Source organism: Nannobrachium achirus (assembly GCF_963921795.1).
Source record: "Nannobrachium achirus genome assembly, chromosome: 24".
Classification (NCBI taxonomy): domain Eukaryota; kingdom Metazoa; phylum Chordata; class Actinopteri; order Myctophiformes; family Myctophidae; genus Nannobrachium; species Nannobrachium achirus.
In genome coordinates this window covers 43843137-43859957 of record NC_137831.1, presented here as the reverse complement: position 1 = coordinate 43859957, position 16821 = coordinate 43843137, and the positions used below count along the sequence as shown (strand labels likewise).

Sequence of the window (16821 nt, the reverse complement as noted above, 5' to 3'; positions counted from 1 at the left end):
GATCTGCTATTTTCACAATGTTCGCCTCTTACTTACTTAATATTTGACAGTTTGGCCATTCCTGTCGAATATTCGACTATTTTAGGGTTGAATAATTCGAATACTAAATATGAAAAATCAAACCTCGGTTCGAAGTGAAGCGGTGAACTTTTATTCTATGTGTTCTAGAGCTATGAACTCTGTGATCTATATGTCACGGTTTGTTAGAGAAACAGGACGGTCGAGAAACGGAGCACTCGTGGTGCCGCACGGGGCGGAGCAAGCGGTCGCCACAACAACGTCCTCCAGGCGGAGCCGCTCGATTGTCCACGACATTGCAAGCGGCGCGAAGGCCAGCGGACCTTGGTCCTTCTCTTTGCCCCCGAGCGCCACAACGGCGTTGTGAGCATGTAGATCTGCTATTTTCACAATGTTCGCCTCTTACTTACTTAATATTTGACAGTTTGGCCATTCCTGTCGAATATTCGACTATTTTAGGGTTGAATAATTCGAATACTAAATATGAAAAATCAAACCTCGGTTCGAAGTGAAGCGGTGAACTTTTATTCTATGTGTTCTAGAGCTATGAACTCTGTGATCTATATGTCACGGTTTGTTAGAGAAACAGGACGGTCGAGAAACGGAGCACTCGTGGTGCCGCACGGGGCGGAGCAAGCGGTCGCCACAACAACGTCCTCCAGGCGGAGCCGCTCGATTGTCCACGACATTGCAAGCGGCGCGAAGGCCAGCGGACCTTGGTCCTTCTCTTCGCCCCCGAGCGCCGCAGGCGCGAGTGGCCGCGAAGAGCGGGCCAGGGCCGCGCGGCCGGCGGAGCGCAGCGCGAGTTACGAAGCCGTGGTGAATGCAATCGTTATATTTATGCCCAGGCCGTAAGGCCTGGGCAAGCCCACGATAAACGCTCATAGTAAGCTAATGGCTAAGCTAATGGCTAAACACCGCCCAGCTAGGCTAGTAAATAAAGAAAGAGAGTCGCAAACGAGTGACGTCAGCGCCTGCACTAGTGAATGGCTGTCTATGGGCTGTCGTCGCCATCTGGTGGTGATTAGTGTGTGGTGAACGACAAAACAAGCGCTCTTACTCTTACCGTCCTGAGTTACCCAAACATACTGTAACATATACATTCTTCCAATTCTGAATGAATTAATGATTTTATCTGGAGGGCCGAATTGTCATGTGAAGCTTGACCAATCCTCAAAGTATGGTCTCATTGGACATTTTTAATCATCCAATCATCAGACTGGGACGGAAGTTACACACATATTCTGGACGTACGGGACAGATAAAACCTGTTCATTCTGGACTGGAATGACCATATATGGACATGAACGGGACACACATGTACGGGACAGATAAAACCTGTTCATTCTGGACTGGAATGACCATATATGGACATGAACGGGACACACATGTACGGGACAGATAAAACCTGTTCATTCTGGACTGGAATGACCATATATGGACATGAACGGGACACACAAAGCCACTCATTGGAAGCGGCTTTCACCGCTTCAAAAATCACTATTCGTGAATGCCCTAGTGTGCATGCTGACTAAAGGTGTTTGTGTTGCATGTCTGCTGTGCCGCTGGCCCAGGTCCTCCTACCTCTGTTGAAGAGTGACCTGTATGAAGTGCTGCTGGACACCCTCAACGGCAAGCTGGCCTCTAGCACCCCCGTGTGGCACCAGGACAGCTCTGCGGTCACAGTGGTGATGGCCAGCGAAGGTTACCCCGGAGCGTACAAGAAAGGAGTGGAGATCACAGGTGCTGCAAGACACTCAACACATTTGTTTATTTATTTATTCTTTTGTAGCTCCTTTTGGAACCTCTCCCTCCGCTATACAGCTCCGAGATGAGGTTCCTGCTCATAACAAGCCAGTATGAGATCTTTTTCACATCGGGTGCCCAGAATTATTCAACATCTAATTTGCTGGTGCCCATGGCAACCCCGCCATTTTACCTACCTTCAAGGTCCTGGCGAAAAAAGTAATCAGAGTAAATGTTATCCAAGCAAGTCCTGTTTAACGATAATATTTTCTTTCAGTCAGGACCGTTTTTTAAACAATCGTGGGCCATAGCGTTTTTGTAACAGCCGGTAGAAAAGGCCGCGTTTTGAACCTGAAGGTGATTTAAAAGTAGGAGAAAACTGCATGTTTGTGCAGCAGCGTTACAGGGAAGTGAATGAGGGAGACGGACTTCCCGGTCACGTGATCTTGCGCTGCATTTCGGGAAATGTAGTGTTTTTCGTCACCGCGGTAGCCTGGTACAGTAGCTACCGAATAGTTTACTGTACAACGTGGCAAACGCGTCACCGGGCCTCCAGAGACATCAAAGAGATTGACGCGTTGCCCAACCTCGTGGGCATCCTATGAATTAATCTGTGTTGTAGCCACAAAGAGGTGAGGGCGAGAAATGGCCACAAGCATGACAAAAACATGGAACTGGCTGACAAAACGAGTGTTTTAAAGGATTGTTTGAACACATCGCTTGGATTACCCCCGCCGTTGAAAAATTAGACATGTGAGAGACGGGTATAGGACCTTTACTTTTTGAATACATTGTTTGGTGAAGGTAAGAATGGTCAAAAACGTAGCGAACTATCCCCAGAAAAGCTCACACAGTATGGGCTTGTTATGACAGGAACCTCAAGGAGGCGAATTATTTTGCTTTATTTAGATAGCAGACCATAGACAGGATACCAAGGGCAGACAGAGAGAAGAGAGACATACAGGACATAAGAGGAGCTGAGCTGGAGCTCCAGTCCTCTTGACTAGGGGCGTCACAAGGAGGGGGAAAAGTGGGACTGAGTTATAGGGCCCTTAATTATTTCATATTTTAGCAATTTGAAAAATAGCAGATATACAAGCTCACAGCACTGGCACTCGGTGCCGCGCTGCGAGCTTGTAGATCTGCCATTTTTGAAAGTCGTGAGAATGTGTGCAATCTTGAATCTTGAATGTATGTATTTTTTAAGCGAACAGTTGTAACTCAAATTTTGCTTCTGGGGGGCCCCTGGAACTAAATCTTTTGACCTGGGTCCGTGGCCAAATGCATATAATTTTGGGGGTCCTTCACATGAAAAGGTTTGAGCACCACTGACATAGAAAAAAAGTATTTGAAATATTCAAACATGGCAGATCTACAAGCTCGCAGATCAACAAGCTCGCAGCGCTGTGAGCTTGTACATCTGCTGTTTTTCAATAGTTAGAGCACAAAATAATGCGTTCCCAGTTCCCCCTATGAAGAACATTCATGGGGGGGCCCGCAGTGAATCCTTTTACCCAGGGCTCAGAATGTGGTGCGACACCCCTGCCTCTTGACTCATCAGGATGATATTGTTGCTGTCGGGCAGAAATATCTTATCTCCTTATTCTATTTTTTTTCCCCTGTAAATGAATGCCCTGCTTGATTTGCGGAACACAATATTGTGCAGGGGAGATTTAGAAGAGGATAAAAAAATGTAATTGAAAATAGCTCACTGTTTAAAAACCCTTTTAGAACGGGTACACATTATTGTGTATCATTATTTTATGCTTTAACTTCGGTGCCGCGCTGTGAGCTTGTAGATCTGCTATTTTTTTTAAATCGTGAAAATTAGAATCCGGTCCCGATTCTATAAGTGTCTTTTGAATCCCTCTAAGGTTTTCTTTTTGTAAAACCTATGTTTCTATTTCAGCAATCTGGCCAGCCATCGTCAAAGAAAAGGTCCTTTTGACTTAACTGGAGCTCAGTTAGTCTGTTCTTGAGAGACTACTATGTCAGTGGTGCTCAAACCTTTTCATGTGAAGGACCCCCAAAATTATATGTATTTGTCCACGGACCCCCATCTCAAAACATTTAGTTCCAGTGACCACCCAGAAGCAAAATTTGAGTTACGAACGTTCGCTTTGAAAATACATATATTCAAAGATTTGCACACATTTTCACGACTTTTTCCAAAAATAGCAGATCTACAAGCTCGCAGCGCGGCACTCGGTGCCGCGATGCGAGCTTGTATATCTGCTATTTTTCACTGGTTAAAGCATTCAATAATTCTAGGCCTATATTAAAGTGTTGTCCGCTGTCTTCTCAGGTCTGTCCCAGGTGCAGGAAATGGGCTCCCTGGTGTTCCACGCTGGCACCGCCCTGAAGGGCGGGGCTGTGGTGTCCAGCGGCGGGCGCGTCCTCACGGTCACCGCGGTGAGACCGTCGCTGGAGAGAGCCCTTCAGGCGGCCAACGAGGGCGTGGCGTCCGTGGGCTTCCCGGGAGCCACGTTTCGCCGCGACATCGGCCACCGGGCCATCGCCCACCTGAGTCGGCGGAGGTGTGTGTGAGTGTAGGGCACGCCGACAACACACAGGGGCGTCACAAGGGGGGGAAAAGTGGGACTGAGTTACTAGGGCCCAAGGTGGAGGGGCCTTAATTATTTTATATATTGTAGCCATTGGAAAATAGCAGATATATAAGCCTGCAGGCGCTGCACTCGGTGCCGCGCTGAAAGCCTGTAGATCTGCTATTTTTTCAAAGACGTGAAAATATGTGCAAATCTTTGAATATATGTATTTTTAAGCGAACACTTATAACTCAAATTTTGCTTCTGGGGGGTCCCTGGAACTAAATATTTTTGATGGGGATCCGTGGCCAAATACATATCATTTTGGGGGTCCTTTACATGAAAAAGTTTGAGCACCACTGACATAGAAATATAGTTTTTTCAAAAAACCTTCAGAGACTTGCACACATTTTCACGATTTTTCAAAAATAGCAGATCTACAAGCTTGCAGCGCGCTGTGAGCTTGTAGATCTGCTATTTTTCAATAGTTGAAGCATAAAATAACGCAGTGAATCCTTGCACTCAGGGCCCAGAATTTGGTGCGACACCCCTGACAACACACTCCTATTAATATTTTCTACTTGAACATTCCGTAGCATTTCAGAATGTTGTCCTCCGTTATAGATCATTTAGTTTAGTCTAAAAAAAGGAATGTGAAGGCATCAAGATTAGTGTTTGACTTCATTATAACATCATTAGAAAGAATTATATATATTTTTTTATGTTATGTAGAACTTTCTAATAAACTAACTTTGCAAGTACCCACCGCTTATGTTTGTGTCTTAATGAATTCTATGAAGGCATATTTTCTGCCACAACTGACGTTCAGATTGTAGAAAGAAAATATGAAATTATGTTAGAAGTTTGGATTTATGTATTGTATTTTGACGGAAGAAGATCAATGAACCTTCATATGACATAAGTGAATTGGCATCATAGACTTTTAACTTACTAATGATCCACCAAAAAGCTTATTTTAAATAATATATTCAGACATTTCAAAGATGTAAGTTTGCAGTGAATTCTTTTTGTGAATAAGGTGTCTGCACTTTAAAGGACACCTTGTTTTTTACAACAAGGGTTCATATTTTAGATTGTAATTAGAGAAAAGAAAAGATGAGTGTTAAAATGTTTTCATTTACTGCTTTCTATAGTTTTAGAGATTTTAATGACTGATTTCAGTGGTTGGAGGCATGCATGCAAGTGACTAAATATGACTTTTTAGACACCATAGGCTGGCAATTTCTTTATTACTATTTACACCAGCCCCCATAAGTCACATCTGCCCATGAAGGATTGTGGTGCATCTTGGGAATTGGCTTGTTTCTAAAAATACATATTTAGCCACTTGCATGCATGACCCCAACCGTCATTAAAATCGCTAAAACGATAGAAAGCAGTAAATTAAAACATTTTAACACAATTTTCTTTCTTTTCTCTAATTACAATCTAAAATATGAACCCTTGTTGTAAAAAAAAACAAAGTTGTCCTTTAAAATGGCTACTACTTTGGCTTCCCTCACAACATACTGACACGTCACGTCATTAGACTGAACACCAGTCTGCAGCTGAGCAATTCACCGTTTGTCAAGTCCCGCCCGTTGTCCCGCCCCTCTTCACACCCATTGGTTGCTGTGTCTCGGTGGGACACTCGGTGGGACATTCCATCCACTACCATTGTAATTCAGTTGCTTTGTATTGTTATTCTGTGTGTTCAATTCTAATTTCAAACTTGGTTTCAGTCAAATGGAGCTGCTCAGTGGCAGTATAGTGACTCAGCATGTTTTTAAATGTTTTTATTTCTCCAAAAATTATGTTTTAGCAAATTCAACATTAAAACAGGCGGAACCAGGGCGGAACAAGGCAAATAGAGCCTGCTGGTTGGTCAGTCAGGGACCAACCAGAAGGCTGACAAAGGGTGAACAGTTTAACCCATTTAGGTCTAGATTTATTGAATGCGAGCGAGGTTGTAGATCTGCTATTTTTGAAAAAAGTCGTGAAAATGTGTGCAAATCTTTGAATATATGTATTTTCAAAGCGCACGTTTGTAAATCAAATTTTGCTTCTGGGTGGTCCCTGGAACAAAATATTTTGAGATGGGGGTCCGTGGCCAAATAAATATCATTTTGGGGGTCCTTCACATGAAAAGGTTTGAGAACCACTGACATGGTAGTTTCTCAAGAACAGACTAACTGAGCTGCAGTTAAGTGAAAAGGACCTTTTCTTTGACGATGGCTAGCCAGATTGCTGACATAGAAACATACGTTTTTTCAAAAAATCTTAGAAGGATTAAAAAGACACTTCGGGTCAAAATTCTAATTTTCACAATTTTTCAAAAATAGCAGATCTACAAGCTCGCAGCGCGGCACTCGGTGCCGCGCTGTGAGCTTGTAGATCTGCAATTTTTCATTAGTTAAAGCATAAAATAATGATACACAATAATGTGTACCCGTTTTAAATGAGATAAAGACAGAAGTGTCACCAGTGCTTGTATCCCTCTTAACAGGCTTGACCTATAACTGTTCTGCTGCTGTAGACGGCGCTCACCGTCATTGAAAGGGTTAATACCATGGCGCCGTTGACGGTGAGGACTGTCAATCTTACTGTATATACAGTAAAGGTATAATTACTTACAGTACGTCGGTCCGCTCCCGCCCGCATCGGTAATGTCCGCGATTTGTTTAAAACGCACGTCGGGCGTGCACGCGAAGTGAAGCTCCTCCATAGTAAATCCATTGAGAGGCCCATAAAGAGACTTCATTAACTCATAACAGACATTTGTATACAAAGAGGGGTCTCCACTCTGCACACTGTGGACTCGGGATGGGCGCAGCCATGTTTCTCTTCTGGACCCACACTGTCATGTGACTAGATGACGTAATCGTTGCCGTCAAGTGATAATCCAAAAAAACAAAAACAACCCCCTTCCAGCCCTTCAAAATAATAGCGGCGGCCTATGGAGGAAACGGCGTGGCACCGAGGCACCAAGCAACCTTCAGATTAAGAGGCACTATTAGTGATAAGTAGGGCTGTCACGATTATGACACTTTACATGACGATTAATTGTCGCCCAAATAATTGCGAGTAACGATTTAATTGTGTATTTGTCGCTGACAATTACATTTCTGTTTGGCTTATAGGCTTTGAAGTTGGACATGGCAATCGTGACACATAACTTAAATATACAAAGAGATTGCTGACATATTTGACAATTTTTTACTTGAAAAAGAACATTGCATTACAAGTTCAGTAGAGTGAACAGTACTTGTAAACTGTCTCACAGAGGCCTGAACTAGGAGGACCGTGAAGTGAACCAAGACTTGTATCTCTCTAACTAGCCCCATATAGAACCTCACCCGTCGCTGCATACTGTTGTGCTCCGAGACGAGGTCCTATAAAGATTTCCCCGTGGAGGGGGAGAACGCCTCCAACGTTTAGGTAGAAAACACTTTTCCCGAAATTGTATCCACAAAGTAAAGGTAGTTCCGAGCTCCCAGACTGTGACAACCTAACAAGGGTCCATAAAACATGAACTAGGGCGCGAAACAACCCCTTAAAATCGCTAGTTTTGTCAGCCAGTCTAATGTTTACAAGCCTGGAAGTTGCAGCTGGAATGGCAGCATTAGCGCCTCCTCTGGTCGAACGTAGCCCCAACCGTCGCTGCATACTGTCACAGTATGCAACATTCGACCCGAGGAGGCGCTAATGCTGCCATTCCAGCTGAGATTTTAAGGGGTTGTTTCGTGCCCTGGTTCATGTTTGATGGACCCTTGTTAGGTTATCACAGTCTGGGAGCTCGGAACTACCTTTACTTTGTGGATACAATTTCGGGAAAAGTGTTTTCTACCTAAACGTTGGAGGCGTTCTCCCCCTCCACGGGGAAATCTTTATAGGACCTCGTCTCGGGTGAGGTTCTATATGGGGCTACTCTCTAACATGTCTGACCTACAGTATTAGGGCTGTTAAGTGAACAGTACTTGTATCCAGTGGTGTAAAGTAACTACCTAAAGGGGTTGAGGGGCAGATTACACTGTGACATGAGCTTCTCTGAAAACAGTCTGAAACAGTCTGAAGCTCACGTCACAGTGTAATATGCCCCTCGCCCCCCAACAACAGCTGACCAGTACAGTTAAGTAGTCATACAGTCAGGCTATACAGACAATTAATTTGATTGGCTTATATTTGCGCATCCCCACAATGACATCATAAAAATATTAACCTCTTTTTTAAGATGATTCTTAAAGTGACATTAACCCTTTATGTGACAGTCCCCCTTTAAGTAGGTTTATGTAAGTACTGTATTTACTGTTTTTTGTTCTTTACTTGAGTATTTCCAATTACCAATACTTTTACTTCTACTCCACAACCACTTGGATCTAAATATTGTACTTTTACTCCACTACATTTATTTTAAAACTTGAGTTACTAGTTACATTGTAGATTTTGATTATTATTACAAAACATACATTAGCCACTTCAGCCCGTTATACATTTCTGCCATTTGAAAATATTCGATCTTGTAGAAAATAGCCGATCTACAAGAGAGTGTAGAAAATGGCCGATCTATAAGCTCAAAATGTGTCTCAATGCGACACATTGTGAGCTTGTAGATCAGCAATTTTAAAAAGTTCATTTTGACATTTGAAAACTTGAAAAGCCACATTCTGTCTTGTGCACTTTCTACTTTTGGTACTTCAAGTAACTCTTGATACCAAACACTTTTGCACTTTTAATCAAGTATTTTGAATTCCAGACTTTTACTTGTAACATATTATGTCTATATTGCAGTATTATTACTTTTACTTGTGTAAATAATGTGAATCCTTTTTTCCACCACTGCATGTGTCTCCCTAACAGAGGCCTGACCTACAAGGACAGTGGAGTGGACATTGCCGCGGGGAACAGGCTGGTGGACATGATAAAACCTCTGGCCAAGGCAACCTCCCGTGCTGGTGATTTAACTGTTTAACATTTTTTTTATTTTTTTCACCTAACATTATCTAATGCTTTAACTATTGAAAAAAAGCAGATATACAAGCTCACAGCGCGGCACCGAGTGCCGCGCTGCGAGCTTGTAGATCCGCTATTTTTGAAAAAGTCGTGAAAATATTTGCAAATCTTTGAATATATGTTTTTTTTAAGCGAACGTTTGTAACTCAAATTTTGCTTCTGGGGGGTCCCTGGAACTAGATATTTTGAGATGGGGGTCCGTGGCCAAATTCATATAATTTTGGGGGTCCTTCACATGAAAAGGTTTGAGAACCACTGACATAGTAGTCTCTCAAGAACAGACTAACTGAGCTCCAGTTAAGTGGAAAGGACCTTTTCTTTGACGATTGCTGGCCAGATTGCTGACATATAGAAACATAGGTTTTTCAAAAAACCTTAGAAGGATTCAAAAGACACTTATAGAATTGGGTCAAAATTCAAATTTTCAAGATTTTTCAAAAATAGCAGATCTACAAGCTCGCAGCCGAGTGCCGCGCTGTGAGCTTGTATATCTGCTATTTATTTTAATAGTTAAAGCATAAAATAATAATACACAATAATGTGTACCCGTTCTGAATGGGTAAACTGTATTCACACAAAATAAAACATGGCATAGACATACAACACCAATAAGACAATCAGGACAAAGCAACAAAAAAAGTGAAATGACAGCTGTACACATAACAATTCTGGATAGGGGTGGGCGATATGGTGATAATTATCGTTGAGATGATACAATGTCTCCACGATATGCATTTTCAGAGGTATCGTATATATCGTGATACAATTGAGGGAGCCTTGTAAAAAATCCTGTTTAATCGTTAATACAGAGATTCATTGCAGAATTCAATTTAAACCTGCATTTTAGACTAAATCATAGTTCTCAAACTTTAAAATGTGAAGGTCTCCACTTAACTCTGACAGTATACAAATGAAACCATGACAGTATACAAATGAAACCAAATGGACCCATAAGGGTCCATTTGGTTTCATTTGTATACTGTCAGAGTTCAACTTAGACCTCCCAAAAGGAACCCAGAGAGTCTAGTTTTTGTCAAGTAACTTGAAAAATAATCATGATAAGATCGTGTATCGTGAAACAGCTTCGAAAAATATCGTGATATTGTATTTTTCCATATCGCCCACCCCTACCTCACCCTCAACATAAAATATATTTTTAATTGTAATTCTGCCCATTTAAAATATATGTACCCAATCGAATATCTTAGTTACATCGATATCGTTCATGTGAACTAGTTTTCTGAAGCTTATTCATTATAATGATCAGAAATGCTATGACCGCGCCACGCCGTACTGCGCCGCGGCCATACCGTGCATCACCGCACCGCGCAGCGCCGCGACATGTGTCCGTCTTTAGTGCTTCTTCCCCAGCTGGAATTCAGCCTTCAACCGCCAGCAGCGGGAGTGAGACTTCACAAAACGGACCTAACGTCTAGTATCTGTAAATCTCTATGTCTCCATATTTCCTCACCCAAATATTCCCAATACGAACTTTGACCGTCATCTAACTGACTGACTATTAGGCAAATGTATTTACTGTGCTTATACACATAAAGTAACTGATGTTAAGGACAAAACGCCCATACAAGGAGATATGCATGTGTGTCGAGTTTGCGCCGCTCGCTTTGCACAGGTGTGACTTTTCTATATTTGAAAACATTCACAATGCCTCTAAGCCAGTCGCCGTGATGTCACAACTAACAGTGATGTCACGCAGCCAATAAATAAGCTCCCAGTCCGCACAGACAACTTCTTTAGTTATTATTCAAGATGTCTGCAGGAAAAAGTGTCGCTATTGGTATTGACTTGGGAACCACCTACTCCTGTGTGGGGGTTCTCCTGCACGGCAAAGTAGAAATCATAGCCAATGACCAGGGCAACAGGACCACACCCAGCTATGTGGCTTTCACCGACACTGAAAGACTCATCGGGGGCGCAGCCAAGAACCAGGTGGCAATGAACCCCACCAACACCGTGTTCGATGCCAAGCGACTGATCGGGCGAAAGTTTGACGATGCAGTGGTGCAGTCAGACATGAAGCACTGGCCCTTTAAGGTGGTGAGTGTTGGAGGAAAGCCCAAGGTGCAGGTGGAATACAAGGGGGAGAACAAATCCTTTAACCCAGAGGAAATCTCTTCCATGGTCCTGGTAAAGATGAAAGAGATAGCTGAGGCCTACCTGGGCCAGAGGGTGAACAATGCGGTCATCACCGTCCCAGCCTACTTCAACGACTCCCAGAGGCAGTCTACAAAGGATTCTGGCACCATTGCGGGGCTGAATATACTGAAAATAATAAGTGAGCCAACTGCAGCTGCCATCGCATTCGGACTTGATAAAGTCAAGTCAGGGGAACGCCACGTCCTAATCTTTGACCTGGGCGGGGGCACGTTCGACGTGTCCATCCTGACGATCAAGGAAGGCATCTTTGAGGTCAAGGCTACAGCTGGAGACACTCACCTGGGTGGGGAGGACTTTGACAACCGTGTGGTCAACCACTTTGTGGAGGAGTTCAGGAGGAAACACAAGAAGGACATCAGCCAAAACAAGAAGGCTCTGAGGAGGCTGCGCACAGCCTGTGAGAGGGCTAAGAGAACCCTGTCTTCGAGCTCCCAGGCAAGCCTAGAGATTGACTCCCTTTATGAGGGCATTGACTTCTCCACTTCCATCTCCAGAGCTCGCTTTGAGGAGCTGTGCTCTGACCTCTTCAGGGGAACATTAGAGCCTGTGGAAAAGGCCCTCGGAGATGCCAACATGGACAAGGGAACCATTCATGACATTGTCCTGGTTGGAGGCTCCACCAGAATCCCTAAAATACAGAAACTCCTGCAGGATTTCTTCAACGGCAGGGAGCTGAACAGGAGCATCAACCCAGACGAGGCGGTGGCTTATGGAGCTGCTGTACAGGCTGCCATTTTGTCAGGCGATAATTCAGAAAATGTTCAAGACCTTCTGCTACTGGATGTGACACCTCTTTCCCTGGGCATCGAAACAATTGGAGGAGTTATGTTCAATCTCATCAAACGGAACACCACCATCCCCACTAAACAAACCAAGAATGTCACCACTTTCTATGACAACCAGACTGGGGTCCTCATCCAGGTGTATGAAGGAGAGAGAGCCATGACCAAGGACAACAATATGTTGGGCCAGTTTTGGCTGTCAGGAATCCCACTTGCTCCCAGTGGGGTTCCTCAGATCGACGTCACCTTTGACATAGACGCCGATGGCATCTTGAACGTGTCCGCGGTGGATAAGAGCTCGGGCAAAGAGAGCAAGATTACCATCACCAACGACAAGGGCCGGCTCAACAAAGAAGAGATCGAGAAGATGGTGCAGGACGCTGACAAATTCAGAGCTGAAGATGACGCTCAGAGGGAAAGGATCGCTGCAAGGAACTCGCTGGAATCCTACGCCTTCGGGATGAAGAGCCGTGTGCAGGAGGACAACATGAAGGAGAAGATCAGCGAAGGGGAGCAGAAGAAGGTCATTGGGCAGTGTGATCAGGCCATCGCCTGGATGGAGAACAACATTCTGGCTGACAAAGAGGAGTACGAGCATCGGCTCAAAGAGCTGGAGAAGGTGTGTGAGCCTGTCATCAGTAAAGGAGGAGGAATGCCAGCAGGCAGCAGCAGAGAGGACGCACAAGGAAGCTCCCAAGGCCAAGGCCCGACCATTGAGGAGCCAACATTGGGGATTGGCAAAAGACGAAAGAGAAAAAGACAAAAGATGAAAAGTTAATAGGGAAACTTTCTTCCCTATTAACTACCCTATTTCCCTATTAACTACTTGCCTTGCAAAAGTAGCGTACTGTGAAAAGGAACTCAAATAGAAAAAAATCACACCCAATGTGAGGTGAGTGGTGGTCGTGCTTGCATAACGTAAGCTAGGATTTGAGTACACACACGTTTTGCTATGGCAAAACGCTGAGGAAAAAGGCTACAGACATACGACATATGACATCACTAGACAAACATGATGCCATGTACACACATTTTGCTATGGCAAAATGCTGAGGAAAAAGGCTACAGACACACGCACAGCCACTCTATGGAGCGGTTTACCACCGCTCAAAAATAATACAATCTGACTCTAAAGGGTCTGAATACTTTTGCAAGGTATTTACTGTATTAAATATGCCTCTCAATATCCAACCCTTCGTCCTCCTCTGGTAAAACTGCATGTACTTAATAGTAGAACTAGGGTTCCCTTGTGTTACCGGTGAGCGAGCACAACACCGAGTACTTTACTTGCACACCGATAACACTGTTAAATAAAAAGAAAACACATCCGCTGCTCTGTTCTGCCCCGAGGAGCACAGCAGAGATGTGACGTTCGGCAACGATTCCGCTCTTTTGAACAGCTCTTTTAAATGAACGATGGGATTCGGTTCTCAATCGCGGGGGGCCGGGAGCCGTTCCTTGTGTGGGAGTGTCAAGAACAGATTCAGAATCAACGGATCATCCACGGGGCGAAGCACACCCCATCAGACTGCATGATGTCTCGTCCCCACTCGCAGGGCACGTTCCAGGAGACTAGTTGTGGCTTTATAATATCACTGTTTGTCACAGCGCGCAGTAGGCGGAAAAACAACGATTAGCCAAACAAGAAAACGCAGGACTGTTGTAACACTAACAGTGTTGTTGCTTTTTTATAAAGCTGAATTTTTAATATGGTCGGATGGTTGTTGTTGTTGTAGCTTGAGGTAGCATTGGCTGCTACTGAGTGCTCACAAGATGACAAGACACACAATGGTGGTTGAAATGGTGTTACCGATAACCGCGGTGTTGACACGGATGATATCTCCGGTGTTAAAAATCTCATACCGTTGCAACCCTAAGTAGAACGTCACTTATTTTCAACCTTGTCTCATAACTAGAAAGATGCAATTCTGGGACATTGGTTGCTGTGACGTGAGTCACACTTGCAAATGAATGAATTCTGGATCTCTCTACCTACGTCAGCACAGACGGGTGCTTTTGACCCATAAGCCAAAGTATCTGGGTCTGTGCGCGACTCATGTAGTAGACCGGTAGACAAGATGACAGCTTTCGAATAAAAAGAAATCCATTGGAATAGACAAATCCGTTGCCAGGCAGTATCCTGCTGTATCCGCCGGTGTTACATAAGAAAACATTGGAAACGGCCAGTTGTGTGCTATGGTAACACGTGGACACGTTCGCGCACATAGCAGACGATATGTGCGCGGATCATATGCCAGGCGGGCACAAGAATCAAGCAGCTATCAAATAAATAAAAAAAACGTGTGAAAAAAGACGATGAAATGACCGTGCTGCTCCTTCCTCTGTTTACAATGTAAACAGATGGGACGGAAGCTATGATTGGGCCTTGGACAGGATACAGAAACCTAGATCCGGAAAAAAAAAACCTTTCTATTGTGAAAATAGCAGATCTACATGCTCACAGTGCCTCACGTAGCGAGGCGTTGTGAGCATGTAGGTCGGCTATTTTCACAATTTCTGCCTCTATATATTTGACAATTTCGATAATGTTTAATTTGTCATTTTAGAGGTATTAAAAAATCCTTAAATTGGCACTTTAGAAATGTGAAGATACCCTCTATACACTTAAACTTTATGTTGGTTTGTTTACTATTGAGTGAGAAAACAATGTTTCACATTAAGTTAATCATCTGGGGACCCCCCCAAAATAGTTGGGGGGTCGTGTGTGATGTGATGACGTCATCAAACCATAGTTTGAGTCGACTTCAACTCAACCTTTTACTGAGTCGAGTCGACTTGCAAAAATCACAAGTCTTAATGCCCTAGTGCAGAGCCCTGCAACGGGTCGGGTACCCGTGTTTGACGGGCAGAGAGTCGCCGGAGGCAGGCGGAATATATACTATTATAAATGTGCGGGTGCGGGGACGGGCGGTGCGCGACTAAACACGGGCAGGTGACTTTTTACTGTGAAAATCAGACAACTGTTTCTGCCTAAAGCAACGTCACAAGAGCGCACACAGTGAGCAGCAGGACAGAACCACGGCATGCGTACAGCACTGTTTCCACCTAAACGTCAAGTCACACACATGGAGCGGCGGCAGCCGGCTGGAGCGCACACAGTCACAGTGAGGAGGACACCGACACACAACTGAATAAAGTGGCCGCGAGTGATCTGCTTGCCTAGTGCGATGTAGTTGCCCAAACTAATATGATTTGGGCTTTTGCATATTAAAACCTTTATATAAATATATAAATAAACTAATAATATTAGTTTATAAATAAATTAAACTATACATATAACATATCTCTTAACAAAATGCAAGCACACAATTCCTGATGAAGTCGGTCGATTTGACATATGGCCCAAGTGCACCAAAACTGTGGAAGGAGTAGTGCAGCAAAATAAAGTTTATCAGCAAGAAAGTCAGACAAGTACTATAGTCTGGTTGCCCTGTTAGGTCAACCAGACAAGTAAGTACTATAGTCTGGTTGCCCTGTTAGGTCAACCAGACAAGTAAGTACTATAGTCTGGTTGCCCTGTTAGGTCAACCAGACAAGTAAGTACTATAGTCTGGTTGCCCTGTTAGGTCAACCAGACAAGTAAGTACTATAGTCTGGTTGCCCTGTTAGGTCAACCAGACAAGTAAGTACTATAGTCTGGTTGCCCTGTTAGGTCAACCAGACAAGTAAGTACTATAGTCTGGTTGCCCTGTTAGGTCAACCAGACAAGTAAGTACTATAGTCTGGTTGCCCTGTTAGGGCAACCAGACAAGTAAGTACTATAGTCTGGATGCCCTGTTAGGGCAACCAGACTATAGTACTTACTATAGTCTGGTTGCCCTGTTAGGTCAACCAGACTATAGTACTTACTATAGTCTGGTTGCCCTGTTAGGTCAACCAGACAAGTAAGTACTATAGTCTGGATGCCCTGTTAGGTCAACCAGACTATAGTACTTACTATAGTCTGGTTGCCCTGTTAGGTCAACCAGACTATAGTACTTACTATAGTCTGGTTGCCCTGTTAGGTCAACCAGACTATAGTAAGTACTATAGTCTGGTTGCCCTGTTAGGTCAACCAGACAAGTAAGTACTATAGTCTGGTTGCCCTGTTAGGTCAACCAGACAAGTCCGGTTGCCCTGTTAGGTCAACCAGACAAGTAAGTACTATAGTCTGGTTGCCCTGTTAGGTCAACCAGACAAGTAAGTACTATAGTCTTGATGCCCTGTTAGGTCAACCAGACAAGTAAGTACTATAGTCTGGTTGCCCTGTTAGGTCAACCAGACAAGTAAGTACTATAGTCTGGTTGCCCTGTTAGGTCAACCAGACAAGTAAGTACTATAGTCTGGTTGCCCTGTTAGGTCAACCAGACAAGTAAGTACTATAGTCTGGTTGCCCTGTTAGGGCAACCAGACAAGTAAGTACTATAGTCTGGTTGCCCTGTTAGGGCAACCAGACAAGTAAGTACTATAGTCTGGTTGCCCTGTTAGGGCAACCAGACAAGTAAGTACTATAGTCTGGTTGCCCTGTTAGGGCAACCAGA

At 44.0% G+C, this 16821-nt stretch overlaps 2 protein-coding genes across 3 annotated transcripts in view; both read left to right on the top strand.

The window, feature by feature from the left end:
- gart (phosphoribosylglycinamide formyltransferase) overlaps positions 1-16821 on the top strand; it is a 107249-nt gene that overhangs the window by 39266 nt on the left and 51162 nt on the right. For both annotated transcript variants that reach the window (XR_013961715.1, XM_080720318.1), the window contains exons 10-12: positions 1593-1761; positions 4070-4301; positions 9168-9262. Coding sequence is in view for 1 of the 2 variants with exons in the window: in XM_080720318.1 (XP_080576444.1) it covers positions 1593-1761; positions 4070-4301; positions 9168-9262 (496 nt within the window). In the remaining variant the exon portion in view is untranslated. The remainder of the gene's footprint in view (positions 1-1592; positions 1762-4069; positions 4302-9167; positions 9263-16821) is intronic.
- LOC308309364 (heat shock 70 kDa protein-like) lies at positions 11091-13058 on the top strand (the record flags this gene model as incomplete). The annotated part of the gene is made up of 1 exon (XM_080754913.1): positions 11091-13058. One exon carries the CDS (start codon positions 11091-11093, stop codon positions 13056-13058), a length of 1968 nt encoding a protein of 655 aa, XP_080611039.1.